This window comes from Chiloscyllium plagiosum, chromosome 28 (assembly GCF_004010195.1).
Source record: "Chiloscyllium plagiosum isolate BGI_BamShark_2017 chromosome 28, ASM401019v2, whole genome shotgun sequence".
Taxonomy (NCBI): domain Eukaryota; kingdom Metazoa; phylum Chordata; class Chondrichthyes; order Orectolobiformes; family Hemiscylliidae; genus Chiloscyllium; species Chiloscyllium plagiosum.
In genome coordinates, this window is record NC_057737.1 from 25,547,499 (window position 1) to 25,566,390 (window position 18,892).

An 18,892-nucleotide genomic window follows, 5' to 3' on the forward strand; every position below is an offset into this window, starting at 1 on the left:
CCTGACCTATCACCCTCACCTTGACCTCCTTCCACCTATCGCATTTCCAACGCGCCTCCCCCAAGACCCTCCTCCCTACCTTTTATCTTAGCCTGCTGGACACAATTTCCTCATTCCTGAAGAAGGGCTCATGTCCGAAACGTCGATTCCCCTGCTCCTTGGATGCTGCCTGACCTGCTGCGCTTTTCCAGCAACACATTTTCAGTTATAGATCAGGTAGCAATGTTTCGCCTTGAACAGGTGCTGATACCTGTAGTTGGTACTGCAGTGTTCTCCGCCGTCCTCATTTTATGATGTTAACAGCCAAAAAATATTCCTATGAAATGTAATTGTTGTGATTGTACTAAGTATTTTCTGTTTTGCTTTGATTACATTTACAAGTTGCATTGATAGCTTTCTTTCTTGTTTTTCTTTCATGAGTTTAAGGAATTTGAAGTACAACTTTGTATCTGCATGCAATAATACTAATGACCTGTTAATATTCTGCCATCCCTTAGGCTTCCATGGGAAAGTGGTAAGAGGGACATTCTTAGTCTGTCAGCAATTGCTTGCATTGTGGGGTTCCTTGGGTTCTTCATAGAATCATAGAATCTCTACAGTATGGAAACTGATCATTTGGCTAAGCAAGTCCACACTGACCCTCCAAAAAGTAATCCATCCAGACCCATTCTGCTACCCTATTGCTCGACATTTCCCCTGACTAATGCACTTAATCTGCGCATCCTTGAACGGTATGACCAATTTAGCATGGCCAGTTCAGCTAACCAGCACATCTTTGGACTGTGGGAGGAAACTGGAGAACCCAGAGAAAGTCCACACAGACACAGGGAGAATGTGCAAACTCCACACACTCAGTTGCTTGAGATTCTTCTGTTGCTATGGTGATGAGTAAATTGTTCAAAAGCAAAAGACTAACATAAGGGTGCTTGATTGTTACATTCTGTTATGTGGCATTTGTTTGTGTGAGGATGTGATGACATAAAGCTTGGGCAATGATGTAATAGTATTTGATATTCACTGCTGAGTACTAGGACAGAGCTGTTTACATTTTCCAATTATCAGCACCTCCCAAGAAGCATAATCATAGATTCATGGGAGTTGTCCGATCATCTGTGATCCTCCCCTTCAACATCAAGCATAGAGGAATCTGTGGAGGAACATTTAGGTAGAGCATGATGGTATGTAGGAGTTAGAAACCTGTGAATGAAATTTCCATCAGATGCCAATGGAAGGAATGTTTAGCCAGGAAAGGATATTGAGTCTAACTTGCAGAGTGTTCAACATTGAATGCAAAAGAATAGCTAAGCCTATGTTGATTCCCATAATAACATCCATAACTGGCAATACTGATCAAACTATTCAATAAGGTAAGATATATTTCATGTCGGAAACAGAGAGTCTGGTTTGTCTGGATCATTCAACAGCATCCCGAGCACACTTTTTTTTGGTTTCGTCTACTTTGTATATCTGCCGTACGTTTTTGGCTAACAAGGAGCCCAGAGATTTTTTTTTTTATTCTGAATTGTGTTAATTATCTGTGTCCATCTCTAGATGTTTGCTTTATTTGTGGAATATCTGAAGGTATTTATCATTACAGTTGAAGTTAGATTTGCCCAACAATTCTACCACTTTAAAGGATTTTTGTTCTTTTTCTTTTACTTTTGTTGTTTGGTAGCCAAACCGAGATTATTTTCAAAATAATCTGTGTCAAAGTTATCTGTGTCAAAAGGATTGAATGCACAAAAAACTTGAAATTGTAAATTCTAATGATGCAACTTTTTTTTATATAAATAAGATGCATGGTACTTCTCAGTTAAGTCAGTGCCCAACTAGTAAGAACGTGAAAATTAATTCTGAATCTTATGGTATTTTCTTCGGAAAATTTGATTTTGAAGCATGTTTTGAGGCAATTTCTCCATCAGGAGTCCTTTCTTGCATGTACCACCCAGTTGGTTTAAAAGAAAACAGGAAGAAAACCTAGAGTATTGTATCCCAATCCCATGCTGGTGGATTCATTCTTCAATTTGTTTCTGTCCTGGTCTCTTGAAGATGATATGCATTACTTTTTGGTACCTTAATCTGTGGTCAAACCTTCTATGTAAGTCGAAGAATACATAGAAGAACGTAAACTATAGAACAGATATTGGAAGTCTGGAAAAAAAACAGGAAATGGAGGCAAATAAAAATAAGGGAACACAATAGGGGCCATGGTTTTATGGTCTAAAATTGTTGAATTCCATGTTCTATGATTCCAGAAGGCTCTGAAGTGACAGGTTGAAAGAAAAGCAGCAGGCTGTAGACAGAAATGTCAGTGTGAGAGGTCTGTAATTAAGATGACAGGTTGTTGGAAGCTCTGAGTCAAGCTTATGGACAGAATGGAAGTGTTCCCCAAAGCAGTCACCGAATCTTGTTTGGTCCCTCACTGTAAAGTAACCGCATTCTGAGCTGCGAATATGGTAGTCTAGATTGAGAGAAATATACATAATTGCTGTTTAATTTGGGAGGGACTTGAATTGTGAGGTTATCTTCTGAGATACTTAGATGCTGTGGGAAGAGGACAAGATGACAGGAATGGAAAAGAGAATTGGATCATCTGTTGTGCTCCATACTTTTTGACTTCAGAAGGCAATGGTCTATTTGGAATGCTGGAGGCGGAGGAGAGGGGGAAGATGTGTTTGGTGGCTTTGCAATGAAGATAACATTATTTATTGAATATGTAAGCTAATAGGATATAAGATCAGAGCAAGGGGACCTGTCATAGTTATGGAATTGAAAGGGTTACAACAGAAGTATAATCAGTGTGATTGAAACAGATGGGACGATGATGGAGGAAAATCAACACAGAGTCATACAACCCATATCCCTCCAAACCTTTCCTATTTATGTATCTATCCAAATGTCTTTTTTTAATTTTGGGTTTTTTTCATGTTAATGAAACAAAATGGAAAAAATCTTGTTAGTAAAATTATGGCTGTAATGAGTGTTTGGTCTTTTTTTAAATAAACTAATACATCTTTAATTAAGCCTGAAATCCCAGGAGCAGCTGCACGATCCATGCTGCTCTCTTTGGATCTCCAGAAGCATTTTTGTAGAAGGTTGCTTAATTACATCAGATGTAAAGGAGACTAAGGAACTGGGCAAATGAAATGTAGTCTTTACTTAGTCTAGAGTGTGAGGAAGTCAAGTCAGGGTAGGTATGAGAACACCTTCGGTTATGGGAGCATTTTATGAATTAGTCGATTAATGAGATGGAAAGTCAAGGAAAAAAAAAGGTGGCAATGAACCATATGAGACTGAGTGAAAGGTAGAATTATGAAACAATATTGAAATTTTCTCAATTCTGGATGAAATGTGACATGACACCAATATAATCGCCAGTGTTGACAAAGAGTTGAGGGAAAAGGTCCAATTACAACTGAAATAAGCCATGTTTAACAGGCATTTTTGTAAGCTAAGATTTGTGTGAGTATCTCTAGAACCTCTCTTTATTTGAAGTGAATTGTTTTGAAAGACAAATTTTGAAGTGCTCATGGTGCACTGCTGGATGGGGACTGATTGGGTTTCAATTAAAGGAAGAAGCAGCTTTCAGACTGTCCTGTGGAGGGTGAGGGTATATATATTTTGGGTGTCTAGTGAACATCTGGGCAAGGAAATTTTAAACATTGCTGAAGCCCTCCCCCTTGATTTTAAGAGACATTGATTTTAAGTGGGAAGAGATTAGACAAATGGAGAAAAGAGTCTAGGTATAGAGAAATCGGTTTGTTGGGGCTGAAACAGTACATCTACCGAGTCAACCTATGGATGGACTTTAGGAAGAAGATAGAAGTTAGCTAACAACGCTTTGAATCTGACATGGGAACCTGTGGATGGAAGCCCCTCGAGGTGATAAGGTCTGTGACTGTTGTGGAATCTTTGGCTTGAGGATCAATAATTGGGTCGCTGTCCAGGGATAGGTAGGAGAAACTGTTAAAATTGACATGCAACTTCAGCAAGGCCGAAGTCAGTTTTCCAGATGACAACAGCGCTACCCTTGTCCCTACGTTTGAAGACAAGGTTGGGGTTATACCTGAGCAAAGAGTGCAGTAAGTTCAGAAGGCAGGTAATAGAGAACTCATGAAAGTCTAGGAATTGCAATTTAAAAAGTGACTAACCATGTGCAGAATCCTAAGAGGACTTGACATGTGGATGCTGAAAGATATTTCTTCTTTTGAGAAAGAATTGACATAACAGATGCACTTTAAACTTAAGAGGTTTCCTATTTAAGACTGAGATGAATTTTTTTGAACTCTCAAAATTTGTGAATCATTGAAATACTCTTCCCAGCAAGCAGTGGAGGCAGAGTCGTTTTTCAGATAGAAGTAAATGATTCACTAACCAGGGACTCAAAGATTGTTTGGGGTAGATAAAAATGTACAGGTGAGGCCACAATCAGAGTAGCCACAATTCTGCTGGTTGGTTGAGCAGACTAGATGGGCCAAATAGCCTACTCCCAATTCAAATGATAGTATGAATGTAGCTTTTCCCAGTATGTCAAAATTTTATAAGCACTTTAATCTGTGAGGAGGATGGTGTAAAGCTGCAAAAGAACATTAATAAGCTCATGGGTTGAGCAGTTATGTGGTAGATGAAGTTCAATGTGAGATGATACATCTTGGTCAAAAGAACATAGAGATGCAGTATTAAATGAATCACACGCAGTAGCAGAGAGACATAACTTGTATGTATATAAGTAATTAAAAGTGGTAGGGCATGTAAAACACGTATTTAATAAAGCATTCAGTATTTTGGGCTTTATTAATAGTCACAGACCACATGAGCAGAGAAGTTAAGTTGAATACACTAGTTGGACCTCAGCTGCTGCATTTTGTGTGCCACACTGAAGATGTGAATTCACTTGTGTACAGAAGAGGTTTATGGAAGTGGCTCCAAGAATGAGATACTTCCATTATGAATATAGATTGGAGAAGCTGGGACTGCTTTCCTTGGGGAAGAGAAGACTGAGAAGTTTGACAGAAGTTTTGAAAATTATGAGAGTCCTGTACAGAGTTGTTGAAAATTGTTCCCGCTTTATAAGAAGTTTGAGAACATTGAGGTGCAGATATAAGGTAATTTGCATAATCAGATTTGATGTGAGCAAAATCTTTTTACAGAGTGAGTAGTTAGGCTGTGAAATGCAGTGCCTGCAAGCAGGTCAGCTAAGGCATTCATGAGAGTGTTCGATAACAATTTAAGTAGAAATAATATTCAGGGTTATTTGGGGAAAAAAAAAGTTGGCACAAGTCATTAACTCATTCAGAAAATTGGTGCAGACACGATGGGCCAAACAGCTTCCATCTGTACTGTCAGAATTTGTGATTAAAATGGTGATTATTAGAGTGTATAGCAGAACTCCTTTTAATATAACGCACACAGAGAGGGGGTGGGGGGAGTGTGATCGAATTGTTCTTAAAAATGATGTGGTTAACCCTTTTGATTACCTAAATTGTAAGAACATAAACATGATTGGTTTATGAGCATTGTGAGCAAATTTGTCACTAATTCCTGAGATATTTTGTCATGTTTTTGATCTTGAGCTTTTTTCTCTTGAAATCTCTGGATTTATGTTTGTCTAGTAGCATGCATAAATATATTGTTAAACAGGCTAAAACTTTCTATTTCACCGTTAGCTAATACTTCTTGGTTTGCAGTGGAAAGTAAATTGACGATGTAGCTTGTTTGTCTACTTAAGGTGATAAATTTTCAGCTGCCTAATGTAGAACCAAAAGTATTACAAAAGTTGTTTTTACTTCTGAAGTACTTTTGTACGGTTGTCTGTTTGAGGTGTAATCTCATGCAGCTTTCTCATTGACATTTTGTTTTCTTTTTCAGATGTGTTTTCCTGTTTTGGTGCCATGGAATTGATTTAAAAGCAGATTTGTAAGAGACTATTTTGATATCTGGATCAATAACTATCTTAGTGATATTTCAAAATGGTAGGCAAATTAAAACAGAACTTATTATTAGCATGTTTAGTGATCAGCTCACTAACTGTATTTTATCTTGGCCGTTATGCAATAGAATGCCACCATAGAGTAGAAGAGCATACGCAGCAACATTCTAACATTCTAGATAGTGGCAGATCATTACGTTACATTTCAAAATCTGGATTCAAAAATAGTTCAAGTAGACTTGTTTACAACAAAGACATGCCATTAATATTTATTGGAGGAGTACCAAGAAGTGGCACCACACTCATGAGAGCAATGCTTGATGCCCATCCTGAAATTCGTTGTGGCGAGGAAACCCGGGTTATTCCTAGAATCCTTGCAATGAAACAAATGTGGAGCAGATCTGGCCGAGAGAAACAGCGATTGGATGAAGCTGGTGTTACTGATGAGGTGCTGGACTCGGCCATGCAAGCCTTTTTATTAGAAATCATTGTTAAACATGGGGAACCTGCTACGTACTTATGCAATAAAGATCCATTTGCTCTCAAATCATTGACTTATTTGAGCAAAATTTTTCCCAATGCCAAATTCATTCTAATGATACGGGATGGACGTGCTTCAGTACATTCCATGATTACTCGGAAAGTTACCATAGCAGGATTTGACCTCAGCAGTTACAGAGACTGTCTGACCAAATGGAACCGTGCTATTGAGACCATGTATAATCAATGTTTGGAAACTGGGTTTAATAAGTGTTTACCAGTACACTATGAACAACTCGTTTTGCATCCTGAAACTTGGATGAAGAATGTTCTGAAGTTCCTAGGTGTTCCTTGGAATACAGCAGTATTGCATCATGAAGAAATGATAGGGAAAGCAGGAGGTGTTTCTCTTTCTAAGTAAGTATTAGTTAACATTTTATTTGTAGAATATCTGAAGTCAATTCTGAGAATTGAAAAACCTCATTGTAATTGTAAAACTCAAAACAAAACACATCGCTTTGTCCTGTAAAATACCTTTGATAGGCCTGTGCTGCTTGTGGTTGCTAGGGTACTGTTATGAAGAACATCAAAAGAAGATTCAAAAACCGTATTGTAAGCTTTGCCTTAATAGTTCAATTTTCCAGTTTCGGGTGGTGGTGGTTTAATGATAATATCACTGGACTTGTAGTCCAGAGGCCCAGCCTAATGCTTTTGTGTCATTGGCTTAAACACCACATGACAGATGGTGGAATTTAATTAATAATTCTGGAATTGAAAGCTACGTTTAATAATGGTGACTATGAAACTATTCTTCTTTGCCATAAGAAAAACTATCTTGTTCAGTGGGAAGGAATTCTGCTGTTCTTATCTGGTTTGATCTGCATTTGACTCCAGCGTCAGAGCTGTCAGAAATGGCTGAGTGAGCCATTGAATTCAAGGGTAATTAGGGATGTACCACAATTGCAGGCCTTGCTGGTACCTGTATTGATACCCGTAATGCATCTAAGAATAATGAAAAAATATATGAAGGTGTTTTTAAGACTCCAACTGCTGTTCCACATGATTCTCTAATTTATACTTCTGCACTTATGTTCAGATCTTTAATTTGACTAAATAGTTTTGGATGTGAAGCTCTTATTATATTTGATTTTCAGTACCAAACAAAACATGGACTTAAGCTGACAATGAAATATAAAGAGCTGAAGAGTCTTGCCATTCTAACGTTTTTTGAGTAAGATATATAATGCTTAAATACTTTGACCCAATAACCAATGCTCCCCCCTCAGTTGCACAGCTGCTCCAATGGTCCATTCATGCCGATTCAGTTGTGACTGGAGCAATTAGAAGGAATGTAAATATTACACTTTAAGCATCCTGCTAACCTTTTTTTTTAATGACTGTGTATATCAGGTTCCAAATTTTGGGGTACTCCCAAGTACCTACAAATATATATGAATTAGGACAAGTAGGCTATTCAGCCCCACCACAGTCAGTAAGATCCTTATTTTTATGTTCAGTTCCTCTTGCAATAAAGGATAGACAGCCAATGAAATACTTAATCACTTGCTGTACCCACATGCTAACCTTTTGTGACTCATGCACTAGAGTACCTAGATTACTCTGCATCTTGGACTTCTGCAGTCATTCTGTTTACAGAGTACTCTGCTTTTTTAAATTCTTCCTGCCAAAGTGAACAATTCTACATTTTTCCGCTTCATACTCCAACTGCCAAATTTTTGTCCACTTAATCAGGTTGTCTCAATCAGTCTACAACCTGCTTATGTCCTCTTCACAACATACCTTCCTACCTATCTTTGTATCATCTATAAATTTAACTAGCATGCCTTCTCTCCTTCATTTAAATTATAAAAAGATGAGAGCACAACACTACGCTTGGAGGGCCACACTTTTCAATCCTGCCAATCAGAGAGAGGCCTATTAATGCATACGGTTTATGCCATGTAATCTTCTATCTATGCTGATCTGTTATCTCCCATACCATGTGCTTCTATTTTACACAACCACTGTACCACTCAGAATGAGGCAATGTTACTGTCTCATTCATCTGATCACTTATTTGTAGGATATTTGAGTAAATACTGCAGCAATTTTATGCCAAATGTTCTTTTTCAAACTATAGGAAGCATTGTGGACATTTAATGTTATGGTGTTATTTAAATGCTTTTTTGTTCAAGCAATAGCCAATTGGAAGTGATTCGGAAGTCTAGATAAATTCTATCAATGCAGCGTAACAGATATCCTTTTCAGGACACTTTTTTTATCTCAGTTTAAGATTTGAGGGTGAAGGCAGGATAGTTGAATATTTTTAAAGCTGAAGAGATGTGTTCCTGTAACAATGAGTGAGAGGTTATCAGCTGTAAACCAAAATGTGGAGTTGTGACCACAATCAGATTCTCTATGACGTCAAGCAGGTTCAAAAGATCAAATGGCCTGCTTCTCCTAATTCATTTGTTTGTATGTATGAGCCATGACCAAACAGCAAAAGTGATTTTATAATACCATCTGTGGTTAATGTCAGGCCCAGTAATGAAATGCATAAAACCTAGGAAATTTTGCTGAACTTCGTAATCTGAAAACCATAAAAGTTGTGAAATGGATCGCCAATTGCATTTTGAAAATTTATTTGAGCACAATTTCAGCACATTCTCTACCATATTACCTCTGTAACTCATAGACTACATTTCAAAGCACTGCATCGTTTGAAAGTTGTTTGGGATTTTGATGTATTGAAAGGTACTATTTAAGTTAAAGTCTCCTAACTCTAGATTCTCTATTGCTTCTAAAAGTAGGTTCCACCTTCATCCTGTGGCAGGTCAACACTCTACAGTAGACTACCCTAGGTAGATGGCAAAGCTAACACACTATAACATCTCAAAACTGGAAAGCAGCGCTAAGATTAATAATCTAAGTAGTGCCACTGAGAATCTTAGTAGTGCCACAGGTCAGAATATATTCTGAGTAATTAGCCCTAAATAACTGACCCATTTTCTCAATTAATGGATATGAGCATTGAAGATTGAGAGACAATGTCACCCTTTAGTTCACGTCCTGATGGGCAGCACAGTGGCTCAGTGGTTAGCACTACTGCCTCACAGCGCCAGGGCCCTGCGATTCCCGCCTCGGGCAACTGTCTGTGTGGAGTTTGCACACTCTCCCTGTCTCTGCGTGGGTTTCCTCCGGGTGCTCTGGTTTCCTCCTACAGTCCAAAGATGTGCAGGTTAGGTGAATTGGCTCTGCTAAATTGCCTGTAGTGTTAGGTGCATTAGTCAGGGGTAAATATAGGGGAATGGGTCTGGGTGGGTTACTCTTCGGAGGGTCGGTGTGGACTTGTTGGGCCGAAGGGCCTGTTTCCACACTGTAGGGAATCTAATCTAATATCAGGATACCTTGTAGTGTACATGAACCTTGTAGTGTTTTATATTCTTTTGTAAGTGAGTACCAGCATTAATTACAATTCTTTCAAGCTAAAGTACATCAATAGGTTCTGCAATGCCAAAGCTAATTTGCATACAGTAATGTTTTACTAACAAAGTAATGGCAATTAACCTTTTTTTTATGTATGAAAGAAAGCATTTGGTTAGAATGTTGAGATTACTAGCATTCACCTGAACAAGTAGACACTTGTGGATTTAGCATCACATGCAATAAAACAATGCTGCTTCACTGCAATAAAATTTTGGCTTACAGTCAAGTCTTTGAGACTTTGATCTATTACTTTCCAGTTAAGGTAAGTGAGTCAGCTAACAAAATTGGCTGACTTATTTTAATCTGGTCTCATCAGAATTACTCTTAATTTGCCTCACTGAACTTCCTACTAATAGCCAACTCTTTTGTGCTAATTGTTGCAAATATTAGTTTTCCTTTGAACAGCTATCAATGTAGAAACATATTGGCATACAAATACAAATAACTTTCATTAGGCATCAGAAACTGATCATCTCCGATTTTGAAGGTATTCCTTGTTAGTTTTCAGAGTACAAAGACCCCAGTTTAAATGCCACCAGTATAATTTGATTTATGCTGTTGCTGCAGTTAGTATGCACAATAAGTATGCTGCAAAAATTCTGCCATAATATGAATAAAAATATAATTCCTGACCAAGTAGTGATGTTTAATGCCAAAAATAAATTTTAATTATATGCAGGGTCTATCTTAGAATGAACTTGACATTTTAAAAACTATATAAAGCTCAGAGCACATTTTAACATGCGGGTGGGGGGGGGGGGGGGGAGGAAAATAGAATTTATATAGACTAACTGTTTTTGTAACTTAAATGGAATATTTTCAATTTTACAGGGTTGAGCGATCTACTGATCAAGTCATCAAACCAGTCAATGTTGAAGCCTTGTCAAAATGGGTGGGAAAAATTCCGCATGAGGTAGTTCGTGAAATGCCAGTGATTGCACCTATGTTAGCAAAGCTTGGATATGATCCATATGCAAATCCACCCAATTATGGAAAACCAGATCCAGCAGTTATTGAAAACACTAAAAGGGTAGGTGTAAGAGTTTAAGTGTCTGGAACATCCTTTCCAACCAACTCTGTTTATGATTACCCATATCAGAAAATAGTTGAGAAAAATATTCAATTATTGCCCAGCCATACAAAGTTGACTAGTTCAGTTATTTGTTAATTTTTGCTTCTCGGTGTTTACAGTAAATTGCTATTTTTTGAAATTAAAGATGTTGGCTTATGGGAGTAGATGCAATGTTTTACTTTGTGTGTGCATATAAAACCAAAGAATTGCAGGCAAATCATTTTTTTTTCTAATAGCCTTGTACAGCAAAACTGAACTTTGTACTGAAGGAAAATTTTTTGTTCCTTTTTATAACAAATTCTGTTAAATTATAATAGAAACTATGTCGAGACTGAACTAAGTAAGGAAGCTTTGTGGATTCTGAATAAAACATGTAAATATACTTTAAATGTGCAGAAAATTTTCATAATCAAGTCTTACAAATTAGTGTTTCCCATTGTCCTAATCCATTCTAAATCAGGCACTTTCAAAATATTGTTGTAATTCTGTAGTTTTAAAATATTAAATGTTCACCTGTTCACTGTTCTCCTTCTAGAATAGGACTTCAATTATTTTAATGTAGTGTTGAATATTGGGGAAACCATGTACAACATTAGGTTGTGGACATAATGCTTGTTCTCGAATGTGGCCGCAATCTTTTTTTATTCAGTATTCCTATTTACATGCTGTTTTGTTCTACAGTATTTTAAATATGTTGATGAGGTCTCCACATAATATTTCATAGATTCTGTATGATATACTTTTGAAATTCAGGAACAAAGCAGCTCTTCTTTTTAACCTGCATTTACACTTCATTGCAATTATCTTTGAAATCACTGAAAAATGTCGGAAAATTATTTTAAATTTGTTTTAAAATGACAAATCTGCAGTTTATACTTCAGAGAAACGTCTCGTGAAGGTTGCACACCTCTTATTCTAAAACAGTTTTTAAACTATGTTGAAAATATGAAGTGCTTGTTAGACACAGCTCAGTTTTTTGCATAAGAGTTTAAAGTTTGTTTCTCTAAGAAATTGAAGTTTTTTTTATTCTCCAGCTGACATTTTCTGCACTTTTATCCTATATCTGGTCTATGAGACTCACTTTGTCTGCTCCTTTAAACCTAATTCTTGAGTATGAAGTTAGAATTCAGTTCAAAATGTTCTATGTAATATTTTAAGGAACTCTATCATTTCTTCCAGTGGTGATGAAACATTGACAGTAAAGTGAAATCACTTGTATAACTTATGGTTTACACTGCTATCTTGTATCAATGTTAGTTATAGATTTTTGAACAATTTATCAGGTAGGTGAATAGAACTTTCCCTCTGAATAATTTGGTGCATAAACCATGCCTCGATATGTTTTGATGCTTTCGAAACATAACAACACAATGACTTACAGATTTTAATTTTATTGAAGTTGTAGCCATTTAATTGAGAGATATGGACTTGATAGGATATGGAGAAGCACTAGAACTTTTTTTTTAAACAATGGAGTAGCATACTTATTGGAATATGTGCAATCATTTAAAAGACTATTTGCTACTTATATGGCAACTTAACCACTGGGTTGTTTTATTGCCTGTACTGTCCCAATAAATATTCCATTTAACTAATCATTGTCAAACTTTGCTGAGTTTCAAAGTTGACATAAATCCTTTCTGTTGAACAGGGAAACGTGCATTTGCCTGTTTTTATCTTTGTGACTGTCACTTGAAATGTTTCTTAAACTATAACAACAGCAGACTCATCAGAAAGCAAAAAAAAGGTATACACTACATCATTATGCATTGAGTTTACCTTTCCACCATTAAACATTTTTAAGAAAAAGCTTCCCAAGAACCAATTGAAGACCATCCAGTATTTGATAAGCTTTCTGCTAAATCAAAGGCTATTACTGCCTTTGTGCAACAATAAGAAATCAAATCCAGGTTGTTCATTTTTTGATTGTCTGTTAAATGTTTTAAAGAATTGTATTGGCATTTAAATATGTAAACTATTCTTTGTGTGCTGTGTACATGTGGGAGTCTGGGAAAAGATTGTTAGTTACATTTTTCAGAAAGTATAACCCATGATAATTATGATTCATTGTATGAAATCATACTGTAATGTTTTTCTTTGTATTGTGCAATTTCTCAAAAAATAAAGTAATATAAAATGTTTGACTCCTTCATTTTTTAAAAAGAGCTATTTTCACCTGCCTGAGCAAACTGTTTAAACTGCTTGTTCATAAATATTATTTGAATTTTGGCAAGAAAAATCTCTTGAAATTGTAAAATAATTCAGTTATAGTGAATATTTTTCCAGGTTAATGCTTTTTTTTAAAGCTAAAAAGAAGCACCTTCTTAAAAATAAAAGTTGTATTAGTTAAGAATATGTTCTGCCAAAGAAATTGTACACTGAAATGGTACAAGAAACATTTAGGAAATAGCTCAGATCCCTTCATTAGGTATTTCTGATTAGGAAATTCCTTTTGTTTGAATTTGGTATAGATCTCACTTTAATTACCTTCTTGCTGTTGCAGAGGTAATATGTTTTATTGCCATTAGAGGACCTTTTATAATGCAGACCATTGTTTTCATTTCACCAGCAAATGTAACAAAGCCCAAAAAACATGGCCAATGTAGCCCAGTTTTCACACTAACTAGTGAGATATATTTGTGATATATCTTTTGTACCCTTCATGGAAAAACTAAGTTTGTTGTTTTAAAAAAAAATGCTTGCTAGGGAAAAGTGTCCTTTTCAGTTCGGCACTTGGGCTGTCAGCACACCCCAAACAAGAGTGTGCACCTTTTAGTCAAGGACAGAGCTCGAGATAAATAATTAATGTAAATGCAGCTATAACAAATACCCTTTAATATGGTTTGTTCTCTGAATACCCTTTTAATGTTAATTCTCCACACTGTTACTGAGGAGAGCTATACCACAATGAAGTGTTCCAATGGGCAGTCCTTTTCAGGTGGAGCATGAGTTGCTAGGCATTGCCTAGAGGATGCTTGGTATGATGAGGCAGTTTAAGAAGTACTCAGTAGAAATCAATAAAGTAACATTTATAAAGCTGGTTTTAAAATTTAATTGAAAATGTCCATAAATCTTCCTTCTGGCCACTGTATCTCACAACACTCCCTCTAGACCATAAAAGAATCAAACTACTAAATGCAGATGTATATTGCTTTTTGCAGTTTACATTTAATGTACAGATTAGAAAGTTCATTTTAGAAAGGGAAATTAGCCATGATCCCTCACTAAAGATGCACTAAATATGTAAGTACCATATTTATGCCTGACATGAATTTTATTCCTGTATTTATTTCAGAGGAATAACTTCTTCAAGGCTACAGAGCCTATGCAAAGGTTAATGATCATCTGATTTTGGAGACCTAAAAGTTTGTAGAGAGACTCCTGGAGTTTAGTAATTGAAAGATTATCTGTCTGTGCAGAGAACTGGCATGCTTCCTTTGCTTGAAATTAACTAAAATGAAAGTTTGTAGAGTTGAAAGTAGCGTTGTGACATAAGTTTGTAATTTGTCACAATATAAAGGATAAAGGGATCTTTCTATGATTTCAATTGGTGGTGAATGGTGTTTTCTAAATCTATACTGGAGCTTCAACTTTTTACCTACTATAATCTCTTCCTGTAGAATGCAATGTTAATCTGAAAATGGAGCTGTAAACTCGTGAGCTACTAATGATTGCTTCGCAAATCATCCTTGAGGAAATCTGCTAAAGGTGGAGTAATTGCCCTTCTAAACTGTTATCCTTTACACTCCACATTTTCATTTTTCATTCTTTAATTTTACTTTGGCTTGTTGGCCATTTTTTATTTGGAGTGATTTCTGCTTTATACAGTAGAGAAGTGATGGTGGGTTGCAGAGCCTAGCATTTAAATTGTCCAAAACATGTTGGACTGTAGCCTAAAGTTTAAATCAAGAAGAAAAGCTCACACTAATTTTGTGGTTTACAATTGTGACTAGTGCAACTTGATTTGTTTACTATTGTATGATATTTCATGGACTGTTAGTCGTCTTGCTCACTTGCAAAGTGATTTTTGCTAGAATGGAACAAACAGTGCACTTTATTTTGTATTGGTTCACAAACTGATTCAAGTGAGTTGAACAATATTCTATATTTAAATTGCAACATCAATGTAGCTCTTTATATAACTACTTTTTTCTGTTTTTCCACATAATCTTGTTCCTAGCGGACTTCTAGCCACTATTTCAGAACACTGCCCTCCTTGTTACCTTGCAAACAAAAGACTTAAAAAGTCATATTTTCTGACAATGTATGTAAAATTTTTAAGTTAGTGGCATTAACAGACTTTTTGAAAGTCAAACTACATTGCAGTGTCAATGTTGTTGTTTACGTTAGTTTTCAGTGCTATTTTGTCTTGTGCTTTAGCCGATACTGCTACCTGCAGATTGAGATACTGGTCTGGAGTTTCCCAGGGTTGTAGGAGTCTTCACAGGAAATATCCATGAGGCTGCTTGCTCTTATCGCTAAGGCTCATCAATGCCTCATTTACTGTAACATTCCTTTATATGCATTTGTGCAAAGTAGGTTCTCCAATACAGCTCTTTATTATGTAAGACCTTTCTTCACTTGCTCAGTCCAGACTAGTGTTTTCTCTGTCACTAGTCAGTTAGATCATTCTGATTTATATGAATCTCATACACAACACCCCCTAAGTTTCTCTCTGTTTGACCTGCATTATTCGAGTAGTTCATTTTTGTTTACTTTATCTTTGTAATCATTACATCATTATTACTAACATCACTTATCACCATTTTCTTCATCTTTTCTCCTCGTTTCCTCCAAGCCCGAATGCAAAGGTATGTTTGGCTTGAACTTGTACTCTCAAACTGTAATGTCCATTTTTAACTACCTCTCCATTGACAATTCAACTGCCGATTATGTATTATAGAGTTGCTGTGTGACAGAGTCGAGCAAATTCTCAGTGTGGACTCTTGTGGATCAGAAACTTCGCAGTCTTAACTGCTCTGTCTGCCTCTCATTTTTGATTTGAGGATGGAGTGGAGAACTTGCCATTCAGATGACGCCTGTCTCCAAAGTAAATCACTGAAATCCTCATCCTTGAATCCTCATCACAAAGATCACTTTTTGTGCTCTTATCAGTGAGTCTAAATGAAGTCTTGCCATTGCAATTCATCTTGATTGGAGAGCAAAAGTAAAACACTCTATCATATCTAGATGTCCCCACGGATTTTCTGGAGAAATTCTATTAGCATAGACTAGTATAGCCGTTTTATGGTTGTACAGCAACACGTCTTTCACTGTTATCAAATGTTTGTATTATCTTTTAAGCTTTTGGTCTGTTGTACTATATTTATACCACTCAGTTGTAGTTATCTGACCTTCGTGCTCTCCTTGATAATTTTTCTGAGCTGCACAAATTTGTCTGCGTTTACCCTCTATTGCTGTTTGTTTTAGCTGTAGAATAATACTTTCTACCTCTACAAGAGTTCAATCCACTGCTGCCCTCAAGTGTCTCTGTTGTTACTTGCACCTTGTCTGGATCATTGACTACCATAATTGTATCTCACCACCTTAAGTCTGAACCTTTGTATGATAGAGACATTTTTAGATTTCCTTTAATCCCAAAAGCATTCCCAACGTCTTGTGGTCTACATTGACCTGGAATTTCAATTCTTTGCACATCCCTATGTAAGTGCAAATCTTGCTTTTCAATGATTGCATACTCATGTTCAGTTTCCATTAAAGTTCTCAGTTTTCAATTGAATATGGATTGCTCTTAATCCTATGGGTGGTGTATCTCATACTACTATTGTGAATGTGCCTGGATTGTATTCTGCTAGAACATTAGTAGAAAATAACTTTTTTAATCTTTTCAAAAACTGTAGTCTGTTTCTGACTCCAATATCATATGGCTTTTTTCAAAAGATCTCTTATGAGTTCAGTAAGACTGGCTAAGTTGGATATAAATTTTCTAAATTTGAATTACCACACCTAACAAGCACTCTACATCGTATATGCACTTTGGTCCTTGTCTTCCTTGAATTCATTGTGATGTCTTGTTTTTCGATATTGTATCCGAGAAATGTACTCATCACTTTGGACAATTTAGTGTTTCTCATTTAATTAAGGACTGTGCTCTGTAGTGTTGTTGGCATATCATTAACCTGCTATGTTCCTTCTTCATTTTGCCATGCAACAGGATGTCATCTCGAAGACAAATTATTCACTATTTCCCTTCTAGGTTTGAGACATTTGATGTTTGGTAGACTGTTAAAGCAATACTAACCAAAGGGTGGGATAAATGTAGTAAGCAACCTTAATTCTCGGTTTAAGGGTATTAGAGTGCACTATTGGCATCCAGTTTTTTGAAAAATGATGCTAATTTTGCCAAATTATCATCAACAGATGAAACCGAATGCATTTCCCTCCTTGTTTAAATGAATGAGATCCGTATAGTCTTCATCTCAGTTTGCCTTGGGAACAATTATTAGCTCTGAGCACTTTTATGTCAGTTCTGTCCCTTGTAATATAACCCTGCTTTCAATCAGGCTGTCCACCTGAGATTTTCCATTTTCCATTAATGGATTATTTAATTTTCTGTCCAAGCAGATGGGATACCATCTTCTTGCAGAGTAATGAAGAACAAGACAAATTGAAGAACTTTAAATAGCTTTGGAGATTCTTGCTGAAATTCAATCCTGTTTTCATTCTGAAGTAGTGTATCTACATAGATGAGTACAGAACAACCTCGATTATCCGAACATCAGTTATTCAAATTTTGGATTATCTGAACAAGATCTCATGATCCCATAAAAATGCTATCCATTATCCGAATAAAATGCTCCTCGCCCATCTTGTTTGGATAATAGAGGTTGTTCTGTATGTATATTTCTGCTCAGCAATGAGATCTTCTGATTCCTTTAATGTATCCAGTGTTTCACTGATATTTCGTCCTCTGTGGTAAAGCTTTGTAATGATTTGTCTACATACCTGAAGATTTGTATCTCCGGGACCTTGGAGTTTTATTTTTCGTGATCTGACTCAACCGTAGCGAACTGTCACCCAATACTGAGACTGATGTTTCTGTGTTTTAAATTCTCTTTCATAGTCTTACACTTTCAGCTTGATGGTCCAGAATCACTATTTCTATTTCTGTGGAAATTTTCCTTTTGCAGGATCTTTTTGTTTTTGAGGTGGTAGCAGTGTTGTTAACTTACAATATTTTCTAAAGTTTCTCAACTGGCCACACTTATAGCACACAGTTCCCAGCTGGATATTTGTTTTACTTATGATTCTGTTTGAAGTTATACTTTGTATTAGCTAATATGGTGGATGATAATTCTTTCTCGTTTGGCAAGCTTTCAAGAGGGTGATAATACTAATGTTGGGCCGACCCATCAGTTGTGTTCAGAATTTCCAATGTAGATCCACTGCAGAACAATTTTGGGCCCTGATATCTGCTTGCACAGTGAATTGCATTGCCTATTCCAACATTAAATCTGCCTTGGATTGGAGAATGTCTGTCTGAAATTCTCATCCCTATCATTAGCTACTGTATGGCCTGTTGTGGTTCTGTTCGCTGAGCTGGGAATTTGTGTTGCAGACGTTTTGTCCCCCTGTCTAGGTGACATCGTCAGTGCTTGGGAGCCGCCTGTGAAGCGCTTCTGTGATGTTTCCTCCGGCATTTATAGTGATTTGTATCTGCCACTTCTGGTTGTCAGTTCCAGCTGTCCGCTGCAGTGGCTGGTATATTGGGTCCAGGTCGATGTGCTTATTGATTGCCTCTAGGAATGCCTCAGACAACAACTCACCAGGACAAAGGACCCGATACCCAGCATGAGCAAAACCAATGTAGTGTACAAAATCCCATGCAAGGACTGAACAAAACACTACATAGGACAAACAGGAAGACAGCTAATGATCCGCATCCATGAATACCAACTAGCCAC

General features: G+C 36.6%; 1 protein-coding gene across 4 annotated transcripts in view; it reads left to right on the top strand.

Moving 5' to 3' along the window:
- Positions 1-18,892, top strand: part of LOC122564056 (protein-tyrosine sulfotransferase 1-like) — a 74,889-nt gene that overhangs the window by 16,964 nt on the left and 39,033 nt on the right. For all 4 annotated transcript variants that reach the window (XM_043718531.1, XM_043718534.1, XM_043718535.1 and 1 more), the window contains exons 2-3: positions 5,869-6,826; positions 10,727-10,925. In XM_043718531.1, the coding sequence (XP_043574466.1) occupies positions 5,970-6,826; positions 10,727-10,925 (1,056 nt within the window). In that variant the 5' untranslated portion in view covers positions 5,869-5,969. The remainder of the gene's footprint in view (positions 1-5,868; positions 6,827-10,726; positions 10,926-18,892) is intronic.